Source organism: Falco cherrug, chromosome 6 (assembly GCF_023634085.1).
Source record: "Falco cherrug isolate bFalChe1 chromosome 6, bFalChe1.pri, whole genome shotgun sequence".
Lineage (NCBI taxonomy): Eukaryota > Metazoa > Chordata > Aves > Falconiformes > Falconidae > Falco > Falco cherrug.
In genome coordinates, this window is record NC_073702.1 from 10,683,524 (window position 1) to 10,704,385 (window position 20,862).

Below are 20,862 nucleotides of genomic sequence, written 5' to 3' on the forward strand. Positions count from 1 at the left end.
AAGATGTTCTTCCCTCAGATGCATATCAGATTTACTAAAATGTCACACACGTTTTTCTTTCTTGGAGGCTCATGAATGTCTTCTGTTTTCATAGAAATGTAAGAAATTCAGTTGTGTAACATTAGTCGTATGTACTATAAGTTTTTGGAATGGTAACCTTCACTTCAATTTTGTTTGTTCTTCTGTTTAAGGTTTACTGTGTTTTTCCCAAACACTTCATTCTCTTCTCCTGGTAAACATATTCTCCCTCTGTCACAGTCATTCTTTTCTCCCTTCTAAGTTTCTCTTATTTCCAGTAATTAATCTCTTCCTCCTCTTCCCTGTTTCCCCTTATTCTGGCATATGTTTTTGTAGCCAATTTTTTTCTCATGGAAATTTCTCTGTTGCATCTTCCATTATGTTGTCTTTTTCTGGGCAGGCTTCTCTGCTCACTTCCTGTATCTCAATGCAACTAATGCCTCTGGTTGAGTCATCTGTGGAAACTGAACCCTGGATCTTTGGATCTGAAACAATCCAGTCTCTGAACTACAGACAGAGTCTATTAGCCAGTGGGCAGTCACAGACTCATAAACCTCTTGTGTGGTCCCAGCCATCAGAAGAGGACAAGCAGAGCTTATATTCACTTCCTCTCAATAATTCTTTTTGTTTTTTACTTCTATTCCATCTTAAAGCAATTTTCAGGCAAGCTTTTTTAAACAGATCGTTGTAATTCAACTATTACACTAAATAGTACTTCTTAGCTGTGCTTGTGTATTCATCTGACTGACCTTCAACATATTTTAAAGAGGTTACTTATATCATAGAGTTTCCCTGAGTTTGAATTTTTCCACCAGTTGAAAGTAAAGCAGGATTACTAGGAAGAAAATTTAAAATTGTGTTACCTAAACAGCAAAATACTGTTAAAGTATTAAAATAAATATGCCTATGTGCCTTTCCTAAATACTATGTTAAACTTTTTTTCAGGTCCATATTGTTGTAACTTCATCAAATGTTAAGATTTACATTGACTGCAGTGAAATACTGGAAAAACCAATTAAGGAGGCTGGGAACATGACAACTGATGGCTATGAAATACTTGGGAAACTTCTAAAAGGTGACCGGAGATCAGCAACTGTAAGCGATAAAGATTAATCCATTCATTAATGCAAGCCCTTGAAATTTTCTGAGTAAAGAGATTAGAGATTAAGGATTACTAAATAGTCAGTATTACATCCAAAGCTTTGAAATGCCTGTACTGCAAGACCCAATATACTTAACTAACAAGTTTGGTCTTAATAACTTCTCTTTCTACCAGAACTGCAAGAACAAAAAACCAATACCAGAAAGTTGCAGTTACATAAATTCAAATGAGCATAAACATTTTTCTTCTGAAAGGGAGAACAGTTAGTCATTGGAACCATTTACGGTGGATTTTCAATCATTGGAAACCTTTAAATAAAGATTGTTTTGTTTGCCTAAAATATGTTTTCTAGTGAACAGATTTTACTTCTGGCAAGTGCTATGGGCTGTCTTGTACTGGGTGATCAGGGTAATCTCTGCTAAGTTTATGATCTATAAACCTATAATGTAAAAGTGGCTGCTGCTATGAAGGGCACATCGATTATCTTGGTGGATGAACTATACTTAATACGTAATAAATGCTTTTACCTGGGCTTCATATTAGAAGATTTAAGTTTGCAATCTGACCCATCTATGCAAACCCTAACACCTGAAGAAGATTCTTTGTGCTCACCACCAGATGTTTGGTTGTATGTATCAAACTACAGGATCATAGCTCTTGGGATGAAAAAAAGAGAGGAAACTGCTTTTACCGTACAGTCTACCTAAAGTCTCAGTTTCAGCTTTTCTGCAGAAGATTTCCCTGCTAATGTCAGTGGAAAGTTTCATACATGAATCTGAATTAATATATGATCCAAGGACTGCAGTCTTTAGAAGTGGTCCAAATGTTATCGAGCCAGATTTCATGTTGAAGTGCACAGCACAGGCAATCATCTGATTGTTCATCATAAGTATTATTCATCATATATATATGCATAAGTTCATGAGTATTATTCATTAAGTATTGAAAAATATTTATTCATTCACTTAATTTAGTTACTTTTTGCCCCAGAACAAGAGCAAGCATCAGTGCTTTAAGTTCTTATAGCCTTACACAAGCTTGGTTTTCAATTTTGTATTATTTTAAAATCATGCTTTTGTCAGCGTCAAAAAAAGAAAGTCTGAAAGATGTTAGCTATATTAGAAATAAATAGTTTGATGAGTAATTTTTAATGATAATGCCACTAGATTTCATCTTTAGTATCTTTCAAGAGTCCTCCTTTCTTTTACAGTTAGAAATCCAGAATTTTGACATTGTATGCAGTCCAGTTTGGACTAGCAGAGACAGATGCTGTGATCTTCCTTCTATGGTAAGTATAAATGAACCAGAGGCTATTCAGAAAATCATTACTAATAGCAAATTTAACAATATCATTATTAGCCTGGTATTATACCTCATACTGACAACATACCTAAATCACAGTTGTCAGAGCAGCCAGTGAACAGCAATGCATTTCAGTTTTGTGTCTGAGGTAGAAAAATGTGCTAGAACTGACTGCCTTAGGAATGGTGGAAAAAATGTCATTAATATTTTGTATTTCAGTGATATTTAAGATCATAAGTATTATGAATGGAATAGCTATGTTATTTTTTAATTTAATCTATTCTTAGAATGGCATTCCAAAAGTAACTATTCTTTGTCAGTTCAAGCTGATTGTATAATGGGTATAACTATTAGAACAACAGAAACTGCATATGAATCTGATTTCGCCTGTGCCTCTGTTGTTAGTGTCCTGTATAGCTCGCAGAGAAAATGTGCTAAAAATGTGAAACATTCTGTAGGAACATTTGGAAACGCCTGTTTAGCTGTGAGTTTGACTTGTACTTGCAAACAGGGTAATAGAGCTTTGCTGTTATTGTTTTAGAAAAGTATGCTGCCACCAAGTACTTTTCTTTAAAAGGACAGTAACAGTTGTGATTAAATTTTCAGAGAGATGAAGCAAAATGCCCAGCTCTTCCAAATGCTTGTACCTGTACTCAAGACAGCGTGGGACCTCCAGGGCCCCCTGGACCAGCCGTAAGAAACTATTCACCATAGACAGATTTTCCGATTTTTAAAATAATGGAAGTAGTTTTGTGTTGATCTGTGGTTTTGTGAAGCAAAGGTCAGTCAGAGAGATAGTTTCTATCAACATGTACCACCGCTACTTGTTTATATAATAATCTGTTTCCCATATTTCCAACATGATCACTGTGAATAGCTCCTCATTGTATGATAGGTTGAAAGAAACTGGCCCCATCTCAGCTGTCTTGCACTTCATGTACAAGATATTTTTAATGGACTGTGCAAATATTTTCCCTGAATACAGAGTCAGGATTTCACTCCAAGGAAAGATTTTTTTACTCTGTCAGGGAAATAAATTAGTTAGCCTCTTTCTTTATGTGGAGAGATAGTAATCTATGGAATGGATATGCTCTTACCAATTGCTTTCAGTATAAAGGAGTTATACTCAGCCCAGTAGTCCTTCTACTTTGGAGCTATCAAAAATGCACGAGAAATATGAAGCCCAGTTAAGTTGCCTGGCAGTCTACTGGAGAGGTGTCCAGAGATTTTGATTAATATAAATTGAAGAAGTTTGCGTCTGCAGAGAAAAAAATTACAATAATTTCTCATGGGTTGAGTTAGCAAGGTTGAAGCTGATGTGGTTTACTTGAGTTTCTGATGCATCTTTTATTCTAGTAATCTTTAGCAGTGTGATCTATACACTTCAAAACTTCGGGCTTTCAGTAAAAGTTTGATAAAAAGGTTTCGTAACGCATACCAGTATGATGTTCCCTTGCTTTCCCTGTATGAAATATGTTTTATTTCCAAATATTAATTTAGGGTGGCCCAGGTGCTAAAGGTCCTAGAGGTGAAAGGGGTTTGACTGGATCATCTGTAAGTATCTTTCTGGAATGTTTCTATAATGTTGCTACATGCTTACCTGAATGAAAGTGTGTATGCTTAGTTTTATGCTGAGCTAAGAATGGAGATTTAAAATTTACTTAGAAATATTCCTACATGTTGTTTATGTGCAGCCTACCTATTTGAGACTATATATACACAGCCTATGTATATATGTAGCCTCGAAGGCATTGACTGCACGTCAGGAAACTAGAGTACATACATCAGGGTGTTAATACATCCTCTGCAGCATTGTTGTCCTTTCTTCTGTACAGAGGAAACAGTTATAGTTCTAATTAACACTGCCAGAAGGCGTGTATTGACCTGAGACTGCCAACATGAATCAGAGAATAGCTTATGAAAGGATATGCCACTTGAATAACTGTTTCCACAGTTGTTCTAAGCATTAAATGTGTCTCCACGCTTCTAACTTAATATATTAACACAAAAGATTTTGCATTACAGATCTAAGAAAGGGTTGTCATTCACAATCTGTTTTAATTTTCTGCTTTAAGGGGCCACCTGGTCCTCGTGGTGAGACAGGTCCTCCTGGCCCTCAAGGTCCCCCAGGTCCACAGGGCCCCAACGGGCTGTCAATCCCAGGTGAACCGGTGAGTGGCCATTCTGAATGCAGGTGGCAATGTGTTTGGAGTCAGAGCTGTCCACGGGGATGGTGGTCTTGGAAAGAGGGTGGCAGCTTTGTCCTAACATTCAGTTTTCCCCGCAATGCAGTAGTATTATGAAGCAAGTCTCTTTCAAGACAATAGCATTTTTTATCCTGAATGTTATGTGTGCTCATGGGATGCCTATGAAGGGACAGAGTCTAAATGTTGTAATTGTGTATATTGTGCTATGTTGATTTTAGTCTTAGATCTTTTCTGTAAGGGTTGCATGCAATATTACTCTGAAGGCTTTCTCACAGTTACATGTCCAACTATTTCCTGAGCTTAAATCAGTAGCTGAAAGTTCAGAGAGGCAATGGGTGCCTATAGCTAGGCATACAAAACAGCTGTCATTCCTAGGGGGCTGTCTTGGCAACAGCATACATATTTTAGTGAGAGGCTACTTCTGATTTCATGTGCATATCTACAAAGCCAGAGTAACTCTATTAACACTGATGAAGCTTCACCAGATTCTGTTTTTCTTTGTTATAGCAGATAACATAGATAACCCTTTATCTAAATTCTGAATGTATTAAGACTGCTTTTGCCATAATCACCCCAAAAGCAGGATTATAATTTTGGTGTTTGCTGTTTAGGATTAGCTTGATTTTTAATAAAGCAGGAGCTTTCTTGTATGAAGTCTTTGATTAAAATATAGTTTATGGAAAAATAATCAGAATTGGTGTCTGATTGCACGCTGTCTCATTTCACATTTGAAACTGGTTACCTTTTAAGTTTATAATGTAATTTGGGAAATGGAAACCAAAATGTTCTTTAAGATAGACATTAGGTAAACCTTCTTTTCTGTTAGGACAAAGTAGAAAGGTTTTGTTGTACAGTGTAGATGCTTTTCATTTTTTTGTTATATACTGGGAAGAGAAACTTCATGAAGATGACCTAGAGGTGCCAAGCAGCAAGAAAGGCCAAACGCATTCCTTTTACATGTGGAATATGATAAATACATTTATTTGTCACATTCCATTTGAAAACCTCTGAAGAATGAAAACACCAGCTTTGGTGGAATTTCTCATTAGTTAACAATAAGTTAGAAAAAAATCATTTTTCATAGCAATTGCAATTCACATTGGCAGGCTATGTTTATAAGTTGTTTGATTATGTGTGTGACATCAACAGTTATTCATGCTGGGTTACCACACCAGCCACTGTGGAAAATAAATACTGTATTGTCAAATTTAACTCATGTGGATTTAGGCTGTGCATTTATATTACAGTGCTGTAGTGTATGTGGAATGCCAGCTAGTTGTGAAGGGCAATACTTTGCTTCTTTATTATGGTCCTACACCTTATGTCCTGGAAGTGTGTAATGCCTTTTAGATCATGGGTTAGAGAAAAATAGTGATACTTTAGAAAGAACAAGGTTTTACCTTTTCTGAGTGTATATGGCTCCATCAACCAGTTGAGAAAGATAAGGGAGGTTGGGAGAAAACATGTAACTCTTCTCTGCTTTCCTGTTTGTGAAGACATTGCTATCAGTCTCTCTTACTGAAAAGTCCATCACTTCCTTATCAAAATATGTGCCCCCTTCAAATGTCTGCTTGCTCATGTTTTTGATATAATGTCAACCAGTTACCCTGCATTTGCAAATGTTTGTGAGATGATCAGTATTGTCTCAATTAAGACATATATGTATCCTGATTTATTTCATAATGCATAGTTGGCTTATGGATTCCTTAATTTAAGTATCTCGCAGGAAATATTTTGTGTCCATTTATACAAGTTAATTATTTTGCTGATCTGTTCTGTCATTCAGAATCTCTAACAATCATTAATGAAAATTATAGGGTCGTCAAGGAATGAAAGGTGATGCTGGCCAGCCTGGACTACCAGGGAGATCGGTAAGTCGACACTTAGACAACATAATGTCATTTTACACTGTTCCTGATGTAGGTTGGCTGCTGGACAGTTGACATCACTAGGAGGCATGGGCTATTTTCATACCTTCCTAAGCAACAGTTTTGGAAACATAATTATCTTACACTTGGGAATTTGAAGTTTAAGAAATAGTAAACAATTCATAACAGCAAAAGTGAAAGAACAGCTGTACTAAGTCAAGCCAAATGTCTGCCTGGACAGTTGTGAATGCACAGGGACGGACCATTGGATTAGGGAAAGTACACTGATAACCCCCCAGGAAGGTTCCTCAACTTCTGACCACCTGCATTAAATGTCTTCCTAAGGTAAAGGTTGGAAAACATTCGCTGAACTCCTTTACAGCAATGTTGTCTAATTGCTTTCTACTTTTGGAAGTCAAATGGTCTTGGGAAGTCAATTTTATGCTTTCTGAAAGAAGAAAGCAATATTAAATTTCACTTACTTGCAGGTTTCCATATCATAAACTAGGATTAGGTTTTAAGGAGAAAAAATAAAATCAGCCAGATTTGGATAATCTAAGGATTTTAATCTGTAGATGTGGTGATGTAATATTCCTTGGTTACTATATTGTCCTTGAGTTTACTGGGGATATAAAAACAGTATGGGAGATGCTTAAATGGTGGTGTTTTCATTTAGTTTCATGTATCAGATAAGGTCAGTCATGGACCAAGGGCCTTGAATTCTTTACCTGCTTTATTAGTTCCTATAATCCTGAGTAATATACATTTAGGGAATTGTAATGTCCTGTAGAAAGCAATGCTACATTTTCGTGTATGGTGAGATTAGACAGAAAACAGGGTAGAACATGACAACATGATACAAGGCTGCTGAATACCAGTTCCTACAGCAATGGTACTGATCCTACAGAGTGTTGAATGAAATTATTCCTGAATGTCCTGTAATGTAGCATGTTTAAATTTAGGATTTATTCTTTACCCAGAAGCTACAAGGAACAGAAACAAAGAATTTAGAATGTGCACAATAAAGGAGCAGAATGTTAAAAAATAGAACAGTAGGAGGAAAAGAATGATGAAAGAAGAGTCTATTTTTTTTTTCTTTAGATACACTCTGATTGATGGCTGCAGCTAGGCTTTAGCACCACATGTTAAAGGATTAGCTAACATCTGTAAGTTATGCTTGTAAAGGCAATAAACCAGATATATCTGTTTTATGGAAACAGTACTGAAAATTATTTTTGAAGTTGAATTATGGGCTGGTAAGGAAATAAAAGTTAAAAGTAGAGTTGGGTAAAGACTCTTGTATGATATATGTTTTTTTCGAAAGGTTCATTTTGTATTTGTAAATGCCAAAAAGCAACACTGAAGGCAGTTAAATATTTAAATGTGTGCATATATACTGGGATGATTAGCATAAAAATGGTGTTCTTTCATGGATACAGCTTATAATTCCTCTTCCTTCTAGGGAACCCCAGGTTTACCTGGTCCACCTGGCCCAATGGGACCTCCTGGAGAAAGGGTAAGGTTTTCTCAGTTTATCTTGTGAAAAGACCAAGTAATGTGGTTTTGGCTTTTTTTTTTTTTTGGGGGGGGGGGGGGGTCACCCCCTTCTTTATCATATCTTTCTATTTTCAAATGCTTTTTCAAAATAGTCCTTTTCTCATTATCCAACCTGGAAAGGTAAAAGGAAGGACTGGGAAAAACGTAGGGATGAAAACCTCCCCAGATAGCATTGGCTAGCCAGATAGGTTCCATAAAAATCGTGCTGCTCTTTTCCCAACTAGGTTTTCAGATGTCTGCACCCATAGAGATGTTATATCTGTAAAGAATCTCTATGCCATTCTTACTGTGAAGGTCAAGTTTGCTCCTTAACTATTGGCTATCTGGATCTAAGCACTTTTCTTTCTATGGGGGATTCTGAAATGTCTTCATAATGAAGGGCATGCACACAGGCATTTCTTTGTGGAATTGTTGCAATCCCTTACTTTTAATTTGGGGTCAGCTAAGTAAATCTCTTTTGTCTTCACAGTGGCATATCACCTCTGAGATGATTGAAGAAATGAATTACCTTTACAGTCAAAATTAATAGCTCATATATGCATTTATAGTCATCCTTTAGTAGGAGTTGATAGCCAGAAATGAAAACAGACCACCATGTGATAGCCAGTTGCCAAAGAACATACCATTGGATTGGTAATTAGTGGGTCATCAAGGTTGATTTGTGAATGCTATGTCAGATTATTGAAATGGGATTTCTCAGCATCACTTCTTGCAGGAGAAGTATCTGAGAGGGAGGTTATTATTCATTCAAGTAGAAACCTCAGATTTTCCAGCTAACCTGTGAGTGAGAGAACAGCAAATAGGGAGATCTTGCTCCTCTGGAATAGGACAACAATTCTTTTTCTTACAAATGTTGAGAAAGACTCATTCTGTCTTCAGTTAACAGCAACTGAATATCTTCTACATCGGCTGAAGCTTATTGCTCTATGGTCTGCTCCAGTATTGTGATAGCTATTTTTATAAACATACATTGTAGATATGTTTTGAAATACGTGCTAAAATAAACCAGAGTATTGCAATTGCATAATATTAAAGGCCATTTTAATCAGGCTACAGTCTTAAATTAATCTGTACTCATGCTTTTGATTTTGAATAGGGTTTCACAGGAAAAGATGGGCCCACAGGTCCCAGAGGCCCACCAGGACCAGCGGTAAATATAATATTTTCTTTGATATGCTCTTGAAACAAAAGACCTGAGCCAAGAAAGAGCTGCATTGACATTTTCAGTTTCTGTCAAATATGAAATGGATCCTTCGTTTAATATCCTAAACAGATCTGGGAAACTGTCAGTAAAATGTGAGCAGACAGCTGCATAAAGCCTGTATTCGCAAACATTCATAAGGGTATTTTAAAACTGATTCTGCCTGTGTAAATAAAGGAAGAGTAAAGGAATAACCTGGATTTTTAGCAATAATCTTCAAATGCATAGCTAGGTCTCCTGAAACAAATAAGCTCAATACTTGTAGTCTGGTGAAAAAAACCCACTGTTAATACAAGTTTTCTTGGTGAGTATCTGAGGATTAGTTTTTGCTTAAAAAGCTACTTTGTTGTATTTTGTGGGACCATGATAGAAAAGGTGTTGGTTTTGGAGAAAAACATATACTGGATCAGACTGCCTGAGATAGGCAAGTTGATGCAGCTTGATGTTACCAGGTCCAACCAGTAGCAAGATGGAAGATGTATTCCCAGTAGGCCTATGCACACAGAGCACACATTTACACCATGATATTTATATAGACAGGAGTTGCTAGAGCAGGGTATTATTTAGGCTGATCCCACTCCCACACAGTTGTCTTTCTTGTGCTTCTTTGTGGATGTGCAGATGACCTTTTATCACATAACCTAACACTGGTCTTTTATTTGTTCATATGTATCTAGTATCACTAGAATGACTTTTACAGACTTCTTGTGGACTTTTACATGGATTACAGACCTGCTAGATGAAGTTAGAAGGACAAACTGTCTTGTACTTCTTCAGGAATTTGTCATTAAAAGTGATACCAAAACCACTCTCTCCGTCTTTAGATTCAGAAATACCTGTTAAACTGTGGTGTTATGTAAAAGGACACATTTCCATGAAGAAACAAAAAATTTTTTCCAGAGGAAAATTTTCAAGTCTGATATGTACCTAACAGAAAAGAAACCTGATAGGAGTAATTTTCAGTATTGCTTTGCACTCAACACAGCAACATATTTCTTATTAGCACTTAGGCAGTTGTGGATTTCCACAATTCACTTTACATGTCTTCTGCTGTAGGGTGCCCCAGGAGTTCCAGGAGTTGCTGGCCCAAGTGGAAAACCAGGGAAGCCAGGAGATCGTGGGACACCAGTAAGATAATTATACACTTACAGTATCAAATTTAAAATTACAGTCTGTTGATGAATATGAGACTTCTCCTTTCTTTAAATACTTGTCTTGCTCTTTCAACAGTGGTTAATACAGTGGAGCTGACCTAAGACCGCAAGCCTTTTTTTCACAAAAAATTATTTTTACAATATGGCATTTTGCTGAGTTTAATAGTTGGGGCTGGAAATTGTGGTCTCTGGTTTCCACTAAAAAGATCGTAGGCTATTATGTGCCAAGACATATATTCCTACACTGCATAAGTATGAAGAACTAGGTCAGCAAAATGACTGGAAAGTCTTTATATTTGTATATATGTGTGGTATACTGCTGAAGGTGGACAATATTGATGATGTTACACAATCACTTCTGTTTTGCAAATATTTTGTGCATTTTAGAATGCAATTTAAAAATTATTTGGGAGTGGTTTCTGGGGGTTCTATTAAAACCTTTAAAGTGCATCCTGAATAAGAGAAATAAGGAGGTACCTCCCACCAACAGTTTCAGGAGAAATTTGAATTGATTCAATTAAAAAATCCAAGAACACAGTGTCCAATCCTCTTTAAGGGCGTTATATTATTTCCACATTTTGATGTAATATTCAAAGAAAATGACTACAAATGAATTAGCAAGGGAAATATTTTCCAGAGAGTGTAGCCCCAATACAACTCCTTTGGTTATCTCAGTATGGCAGTGTGGCGTGTAAATCATCAGTACCAAATGGGTTCTGCAATGTTCTAGTCAGGAGAGTGTTTAGTCAAGCATGTCTTTCCCTAAGCTTAAGTAAAACAAGTATCATATATAGCATTCAAGACTATTTCATGTTTTTAATGTGCTTTCATGCTATAGAAAAGAAAATTAATATTATTTCACAATACAATTTTAGATGTTGCTTACTAATACTGTAAGTTCTTAGGTTAGTTTTCTTACTATTTCATACAGGTTTTTCTAACAGCTGATTTACAGGCAGGATCTCTGAGAAATTATGCTTGAGTCAGGAGTGGAGACAGCAATCGAAATGAAAAGTCATTCATTGCTTGTACTTAATGTCTGGCAATCAGCCAGAATTTTCCATCCCACTGTAATGTCATTGTGTATGCAACAGCTGGATAATCTGGAAAGATATATAGCAGGCTGGGCAGCTTGATAGATATGAAGTGGAAGTTCCTAGGAACACCTGGAAGCTGGGTCATTTTCTCATAGACACACTAAATCAAGTCTGCATTTGTCAGCCTATAAATCACATTTCTCCTTGCAGTAGAGGACATTGAGTGTCTTAGGAAAGCACTGAAGCTTTCCTGCCTTTAGACATGCATTGTTAATGTGATTTTCCTGCCAGGTCAGATGCTTGATAGACATAGCCAGGGCACAAGGTGCTGTGGTTTGTTTGCAAGTGAGCTTCAAGCTACCAGTTGTTTCAGAGTTTTCCTTTAGCAGGGAGACCAGATAGCTGACTCAGTTCAGCAGCAAAGATCTGCAGGTAGACAACGTGCATAGAAGGAAATTTGGCTACAAGCCCAGTTTCAGTGCTTTTGCAAAGTAAAGCAGTCAACTCCTGTACAAGCACCTCCTACACTCTAATCTTAAGAGTTCCTTTCAGTTAGAAATAAATTTTTTCTCCAGTTATTGCACTTTCCTGTAATGGGACACTGTGCATCACATTTACCATTTCTTATGTTTCTAGAACAAATCCCAGCAGGGATTCTGGCTTGCACCTTGCACAGATGTTTTATCAGACTCCTGGTGGACAGAATTTGAATGCTTTCCTTTGTGTCCAGTATTAGAATTGCCAAAGGTGCACCCTGATGGCCAAATACAACTTGCAGTGTCATGAATCATAGTTCAGACCGGCCTGAATTTGTAACTTCCTCTCCTGGACAAAGAGAATGAGGCTTTCCACCGCCTCTGGTAAATACAAGGAGTAAATAATTTCTGACCAGATCCTGCCATCTGTTCTTCTACCTGAAAAATCTGTGTTGCTGGTACTATGCAACACAAGTTAGGTGAAAGACCACTACAAAGGAAGGGACGTTATAGCCCAGGCAAAGGATACACAGTTACATGGAAATTATGAGGAGCCTTGGTGTTGCAAAGATATTCTGAGTGAATGCAGTCAATTGGGGCTCTTTCCTGATGTGTTAAGTACCACTCATGTGCTAAGCTGAGGCAGACAACACCATGAGTGTGGCTGTAAACACTTCTCAGACTCAATGTGTACTTATACTAGAACAAGTTGGTACCATACTTGGAGTGTTAACTGAATTTGCATGGAAATAGGAAATTTGACTTTTTTAATTTGCTTATAAGTACTTCCCAGAGAAACTTAGGTGTTTTCTCAGTGTAGTAACAAAATGACCACAAAAGGAGCAGGAAGAACACAAATGTGTCAGTGATCTATTGAGCATTGAGCACTGGCTGTTTTAGAGACTAAAATACACGTCCTCTGTCTGTCTGGTCTAACAGAGAGTGAGAATTTGGTACGGACTGCTACTACAAATTGTGGGGTAACAACCAGCAAGGGTAAGAAAGAGTCATTAAACTAAAAGAGGATATTGGCTTAGAAAGAAATAGATTTGATTTCTGTGAATAAGTGTAATGGGAAACCGAAGATCTTGGAGTGTCAGAGGAAAAGTTGCAGTACTGTTTTTGTATAGGTATGAGAGTGAAAATGGTAATGGATGGATAGGCAGACTAAGTTGTCTTAAGGTAGTGCTGTCTCGTTTATAAAACAGACTGTGACAGCTGGGTCTGACTGTTGATCTAGAAGGTCCCCAGGAATCCCCAGGAAATAGTGCAAGGAATTTATGTTTTATATATAAGGTGGTATTAGGCTGATGTCTCCAGGACCAAACAGACTGTGAAAACCTTTAGAGGGTAAACTCGGGCACACAAGGGAGAAGTTTGTTGTGAGTTAAATGCAGTTTTGGAACGTTTTCCATTCTCTGCTGCCATGTGTTTACCGATCTTGCATCCAACTATGCAGACATCCTAGATGAAGTCTCAGAAAGATACTGCTTTGGGAGCAATGAACTGGTGGTTCTTGTGGGGAGCAAACATTCTTTTGGGGAAAACAATTGAGCGCATTATCTTTTAAAGTAAAAATAGCAAAACATCCTTTGTTTTGTCCTCCTTCAGCTGTACAATTTTGCTGCAGCCCCAGCCTTCATCCCACAGCTCAGAAAAATCCCACATGCAGCATAAACTAGCTTTTCCTCAAACTGACCCCAAGTGACTCCCTCATTGCAGGATATCAACAAAACAGAATGTCAGCAGCAGCTGCTGCTTCTCAAAATGCTGGCAAGCAGTTGGCTAAATTCCACTTTTTTGTCCATTAAAAGAAAATAAACTGAAATTTGAGAATATAACCAAGTGGGAGGAAGGTGCAAATAGCAACCCAGTAATTACAGTTGTAATTATTTTTTTTTGGAAATTATATTTCTAAAATATCCAGGTGTAAAATGAACTTCGTTGTTAACATAGCCAGTCAGCCTCTAATATCCACTTTTATATATAAAGTCTGGAATAACCTATAGATTTCCAATTATAAGGTTGAAGCAATGTACGTCACAGATTGAAGAATGAGGCTCATTTGATTTCAGTGAATTGTAAAATTGACTGTGTATTGCGTGTAATTAAGGAATGGCCTTAGAATTTTTCTACCTGGGGGACCTTTGTTGGCAATACTTTGGAGCAATGTTGTGATTTTGTTACCAGAGCACCTTCTTGTCTTACCAACATGGCTTGCGGCTGAAGACAGCCTGAAAAACTTTCCTTGACCGGTCAGCAAAAATATTTCCAGAAACAGTATTCAGGATTTGAACATTTTAAGTTTGCTTCATTTTTTTCTCTTTTGTGAATGCTCTAGCAAGTGAGTTAAATGGAATACAGCATTTTAAGTAATTATTAGAATATTGGTGGGATAGCAGACCAGAAGTCTGATTTTTAATGTTTACACTTACCTAGTAAATGGTATGAATGAATAAACAAAAAGACATATTGCATAATTTGCTTATGTCAAAACAACATGAGGTTGTACTAATGCCTAAATGTACATAATGCCTAAATGAAGGCAGTAGAAAGGAGGAGAATACAATGAGCAGGTACTATAAATATGTACTTAGCAGATAATTTCAAACAAATAGGCTTTCAGAAAATAACAAAAATCGCCCAGTTTCAAACAGAAAGAGAAGGACCTAATAATTTGACAGTATTTTGCCCCCAGATTTTCATGTTATAGACTAGTACAAGCAAAAAACTTGCAAATCTGTTCAATGGATATTTCAGATACATGTGATAGTTTATGACTGAGATATTAGTCTGTTGGATTGAGAGTCAAATTACATCTCTTTTAGAGCTTCACTACATCAGCTTTTACCAGAGTGTTAATTATGAGAGAATGACAGACAGAAATGTCATATTTTCCTGATGGTTTTAATTGTTCCAGTTTATTTATGTTGTTATGGCATTTACAAGTCCGTGGTCTGTTTCAACATGTGGCTGTACTAAGCTAAAACTAAAAGACAGACCTTTTCGCTGTGGCCTTCACAGCGTAAGAAAATATGTAGATGAAAGGGTAAAGGACAGAAAGGAAAGAATATTCATCAGTTTGATGAGTGTATTTTTTACATGTTAATAACTGTCTCATTGTTATGATTTATTCCAGTGACACATTTATGGTGTCACCATTCTAAATCTTTTATTTGAGTCTGTACAATTAATTTTGTATAAACGATGTGTTATGCATGATGCAAATGAACTGTATGCCAACTACTTAACTCAGTAATGGATGAGCTGCCTCATATTTTCAGTGGCATGTCATGGGGTAGGCACATGCAACACTGCTGCAGAGGAGCTCAGACAGCATACTGAGTTCATACCCTGATGCACCCCATGGAAACTTGTTTGCCCAAAACCTTGATAGAAGTCTATGAAACAGTGCCACTGGATTTGAATTGTATCTGCTGTGACCTCAGTGGAATGATTTGTTGCCTCATATTGTTGAAATTAGTTGCAGGTACTATAGAAATGTCAAGAAAAACAGCTGCGGCCCACACTTAGCCTTCGCTTTTTTTAATGGTGATAAACAGAGTCCTTGAAGAAATACTAAGATGCAAAAAGCAGTAGTACTTGGGATGTGTGTGTAACTATGCAGAGAGCCATGCAGAGCAGCAGATGACCAAACTGGTCTTTCACCTTTGAAATACGCCTTACGTTCAAATAGTAATTTAGGGCTATAAGTGAAAATCTATTTGAACCATGCTACCCCCTTTGTGTTTAAATAACAAAGCTCCTGTGCTCTTTGGACACATTCTATCAGATTAATTTACAATAGATTTTTAGGACTCAGCTGTGGCCTAACTGCATCTGCTGAAGTCATCTGTAAAACACTGTGGCCACTTCAGGAGCCATAGTTTTGGCCAAAGTTTTGTTTGTACTGCCCTGGGATTTGGCACATGTAGCATTTGTCACAGTGAGTATTCAAGAGCATTGGAAGGGCTATTCATGATGGCTTCCTAAGCAGGTATTGCAGTAGATACAGTTTTCTTTTTTTTTCTTTCTTTCATTTGTATTTTGATGTCAAAACTAAAAGCATAGTTTTAAAACACTTTGCAGATTTTTAAATTTTTCAGAGGGTGACCCAGTGGCTAAAACAATTGACTGTGGATCTAATTTTCTGCTTATTTTAAGTGGCCAACTGCAAATTTTACTGTGTCCAAAATCATGTCAAACAGACCAAAGCAAGTTATAAACATCTTTCTGAGATCATTGCTATTTTGAAAAGCTTTAAAAATCCATCATACCAAGTATTGTGCCATTTTCTTTGCAATGGATGATTTGCTCTCTCTTGATGTTTTTCTTTCCTAGTAGAGGTATGCAAAAGTAAGGCTAAAATCTCAAAATCTTTTGTGACGTGCACACACAAAATTTTGTTTGCAGAGTATGTTGTGTGTGCATATCTACAGTTCAGCATTTAAAAACATCTTTACAGCATACCTAATGTTTTTCCAGCCATATACACATACATATATAAAAATTAGAGTCAGTCCTTCTGGCTGGGTTCTTACATACTATTCTTGAAAACCAAAAAACCCACAACAACCACTAGAGTATTCAAAGGCAAATGGAAATTGCTGTTAGACAAAAGTTAGCTCTTGGCAGATGTCAATAATTATAAAGCAGATCAAGCTAAGACTTCTGTGAGAATATTGTAAGACTAGAAATGGTTGAGAATTAGCAGGGAAGCTGTCGTTATAGATAGAATAAGAACTTAATGGCATCTCTTCATCTTATGCGTTACCTCTGCATAGTGCTTTTTTTTGCTTAACACAGGCTGTTTCTTGTGGGCTCAAGAAGACAGCTGCCCTTCCTAGACATGTTATTCGACCTAGCTTACCTTCTTTAATGATGAGTTCACTTAAGACTTAAAATTAAACAGTCAAATATAACTCATACAAGGCCATTCACCATTTACAGAAATGTGATGCTAAAAATTCAACTTTCAAATTGCCAGTGTGGTCCCAGTGTCAGAATACATCAGTTTCTTTAGCCCTAGTTTCAATTTTTCCTTCAGACCTTTTTCTTCTGCATCTTTTACTGTTTTTGATCATACACAAAATATCATTGCTTGTCCAGTCTTTTCTGGAACCTGCTTTAACATCTCTGAAATTTGAAGTTAAAGGAGGACTAGGTCTGTCTTCTTGAAGGAGTCAAAATGTTTTCTAGAATTGCATGTCTCAAACCTGTAGGTGGAGTGGAATAATATAATCCTTCAGTTGCTTTATTTTTACTGTATTTGTTTTAGGGTACACCTGGAATGAAGGGAGAAAAAGGTGACAGAGTAAGTCTGCTTTAAAGCCAGTTTTTCTCAGAGTTTTTAATTCAATGCTATGTCTTTAAAAGCACAGACACTCACTAATGAAACACTTGGTTTGGTTTTGATTTAGGGTGACATTGCTTCTCAGAACATGATGCGAGCAGTTGCAAGACAAGTTTGTGAACAACTGATAAATGGTAAACAGTGTTGCTTGCATTGTCTCTCATACTAGTAATTTACTACTTTGTTTGTTAACAGAGAAAATGGTCTAAATTCAAGGTGAGGGATACTGGCCCCAGAGCATAGGGAGAGTTTTAGTGATCTGATAGTTGTCTAATGCCAATGATTTGGTGGAAAAAAATGTAGCACTAAATTTTTGCCAGATCCAGATGGCTACCTTGATCATGAACTAATTTGTGATCTTTGGTAATACACAGGCAAATCTAATTCTCTGTCCAAGGAAAGTGATCTTCCTTTTGTCAGTCTTGTCCAAAATCACTTCATCTTTGTCATAAAATCAGTATATATTTTCTCATTAAACACATCTTCAGGAGGAGGCAATCAGTGAGAAAAAGGATACTCACTGCAGGTACTTTGCTAGCAGGAAAAGACAGATGAGTGTTGGGTAAATACTGCGCACAGAACCATCTGTGCTATGCAAGAAAAAATTATATTTGGAGGACTCCAAATTGAATTTCAGTCCTCTATGGCCACACAGTGCAGCTCTGCAGCCCATGAAAGTGTTCTCTGCAGAGGCTTTCTCTCTGTCCCTGAGGTGATTGCTGTAAGTAGACCTGCCAAGGAGGACAGAGACAAATGTGCCCATAAATTGTTTGTAATATTGTTTTTACAACAAGGGTCAGTGCTGACTGAGGTAAACAGATACTTCTTTTGGATCTTTAAGAGTGCTTGTGTACAGGGATGAGGACAGAATGTCCTTTAAAACGTCTGTGTTGGCTGCTATTTAAAACATGTCTATTAGTTAGCCATCACAGAGGAAGGAAAGTACATTCATGCATGTATTAGACTTATGAATAAGCTTGTGTTAACTGAGATCTTTTAGCATCTCTTTTTTGAACATCCCTGCCTTATTTTTTTCATATTCAGCTCATCTTTTCAGGGTTATGCTAGGACTGGCACCTTACAGTAATCAGGTAGGGCTAGATGTGGCCCCTTGTTGAGGGCTCCTTTCTGCATAGTTTCACAACTGTTGCTTTGGTTGAGACACCCTTCTTTGGAAATGAAATTTGCCTATATGCAGAAATTATTTGGGTACAAGCCTATGCATCCTACAGGCTTAGGAAAGCAACTTCATAGACTATGTGCTGCTAGCCCTACACATGAATAATTTATAATGTATTTGTGGTAACTTCAAAGCTCTGAAAATACATGGAAATGCGATACTCCACTTTTAGAAGTTTAACAGGTCCTTTCTGTTCTTCAGAATAAAAACAACATCTAATTAGAGCTCTGAGAGCAAGAGTATTGTAAACAAATGCTCATTTTGTGACTTTAATTGCTTTAAAATTAATTTTTGTTAATGTTATTGACTTCCAGAGTCCCCCTTACCTTTCTTTTCTGCCCCCTCCATTTATTTTCAGCCTTCTTATGAGATGTTCATCTTAAGTCTTCCTAATTCATCCATATACTAGTTCACCACTAATTTATTGAATGGGAAGGATAGGATTTAATGAGGAGACATAACTTGTTATCCCTTCCCACTCTGATAAAAGATTTTCACTCATTTCACATGGTTTATTGAACCGTTTTTCTTTCCTTTTGTAGGCCAAATGAGCCGGTTCAATCAAATGCTGAATCAAATCCCGAACGATTATTATTCAAACCGTAACCAGCCAGGGCCACCAGGACCACCTGGTCCCCCAGGAGCTGCTGGGACAAGAGGAGAGCCTGGGCCTGGAGGAAGACCAGGATTCCCAGGACCTCCTGGGGTCCAAGGACCACCTGGTGAAAGAGGTCAGTAAATGCCAGGGCAGCTGTATATTTTGCAGTGGACATAGTGCAGAGGCTGCCAGAGAGGCAGTCTGATCCCTTTACCATGTCAGACTAGGAAGCCCACACCTTGCAGTAGCCTGGTAGGTCAGTTGTGTTGCCTGAGGGATGCCAATGTTCTGAAGGACAAGGTTAATTATATCAGTGCTTTCCTCTGTCTCTCCCTTACTCAAGTTTCATGAAATACAAGTTGGTACAACATTTTGGCTGTTGTCTTAGGCTTCCACAGGATATCCCAGGAAAACGAATGTTCTCAGAACTCTTCTGGCACTAAACAGCTACATCTTGAAAGGCTGTTTGGAGTAACACAACTCTTTGCAGAACAGAACTCTGATTAAGAGAGAAAATGAGTCATTACCAAGAATAAAAAGTAGGAGTTGACAGAATTAGGTCTCCATCCTTGGCTCTTTGCAGTACTCCAAGGGAGGGAAGCAACTCTGAACTGAGTTTGAGTATATGGATAAACCTATTTTGTGGCTGCCTTGGATCACTGCAACCACATGGAGTGTCTTTACTGTATTCTGTTGTGGCCTTTGCTCATTCCAACTGTGCTGCTGTAGCATAGACTCAGTGCTGTGTTTTCTAGCATGTATTTTAGTATAACCTTTAAAATAAAGACTGCTCTTTCTCAAACTTATTTCACAATATCTAAGAAAGTGTAAAGCATCCTTCATAGCAGACATATGAAAGCTTGAAAATACCTTCCGGTTTGTAATTTAAAATAATAAGGTTCTGTGGTGGTTTAAGTATCTGAAAAACTTCTCTTTGAAAAAAATTATTTACGCTAAATTACCTCTACATCCTACTTTATTTTAGGTGAGTATATTTTTGTCAAATAATTTTCCCAAATGCACATTTGGACATCTGTACAAAATAAGGTTTGACCAGCCTTGTTACATTACATAATGGGAACTAAATATTATCAATGAGAGACCATGAAGAGATGTTTGTTGATGTGGTTTCCTTCCTTAGGTGTTTGTTTTTTTTTTTTTAATTTTTTTTAACTCTGTAGGAATGCCTGGAGAGAAAGGCGAAAGAGGGACTGGATCTCAAGGACCACGAGGTTTGCCAGGACCACCAGGTAAATATTTCATGTTTTATCAGATTACAGAAAAGTAGGAGAAGATGACACTATTTTTTCATGGGGAACCAGACTACATATGGTGAATGAATATGCTTTACTCTGCCCATGTCATGTTTTTGACATTTATTAGAGTTTACTGAAAACCCCTACCAAAAAGGGTAATTTAGAAAGACTTTTTGGATATGGCTAATAGGTATTTATCTTCATCTTGCAATTTACTCATCTGGCGTGCTTGTTTGTATGAAAATGTAATTCATGAATATACATTGTCCAAATATTTGACATATATTTTCATGTATCATCAGATGATACTTCATAGTTCCATTTTTTACTTGTGATTACAGAACTGCAAATTTGCCCTGGATTACAAATTACTCCCACATGCAGAGTTACCAAATGATAGAGACAGATGATTTGACCATTGGTTTCAGTCTTTGTATCATGCAGTTTTGTTCACTGATGCCTTGGCAGAAATCAGCTGCATCATTTTTTTCTGCTAGTAGTTTACTGGGCTAAACATGGTTTTTCATTACAGGACCCATAAGATGCTTGCAGC

General features: G+C 37.2%; 1 protein-coding gene across 1 annotated transcript in view; it reads left to right on the forward strand.

Annotated features, from left to right (window-relative positions):
- COL12A1 (collagen type XII alpha 1 chain) overlaps positions 1-20,862 on the forward strand; it is a 106,444-nt gene that overhangs the window by 81,457 nt on the left and 4,125 nt on the right. The window contains 13 exon segments of the mRNA XM_055713887.1: positions 964-1,113; positions 2,331-2,408; positions 3,029-3,115; positions 3,923-3,976; positions 4,498-4,593; positions 6,447-6,500; positions 7,960-8,013; positions 9,151-9,204; positions 10,312-10,383; positions 17,201-17,236; positions 17,343-17,409; positions 18,998-19,186; positions 20,235-20,303. Coding sequence (XP_055569862.1) covers positions 964-1,113; positions 2,331-2,408; positions 3,029-3,115; positions 3,923-3,976; positions 4,498-4,593; positions 6,447-6,500; positions 7,960-8,013; positions 9,151-9,204; positions 10,312-10,383; positions 17,201-17,236; positions 17,343-17,409; positions 18,998-19,186; positions 20,235-20,303 — 1,060 coding nt within the window.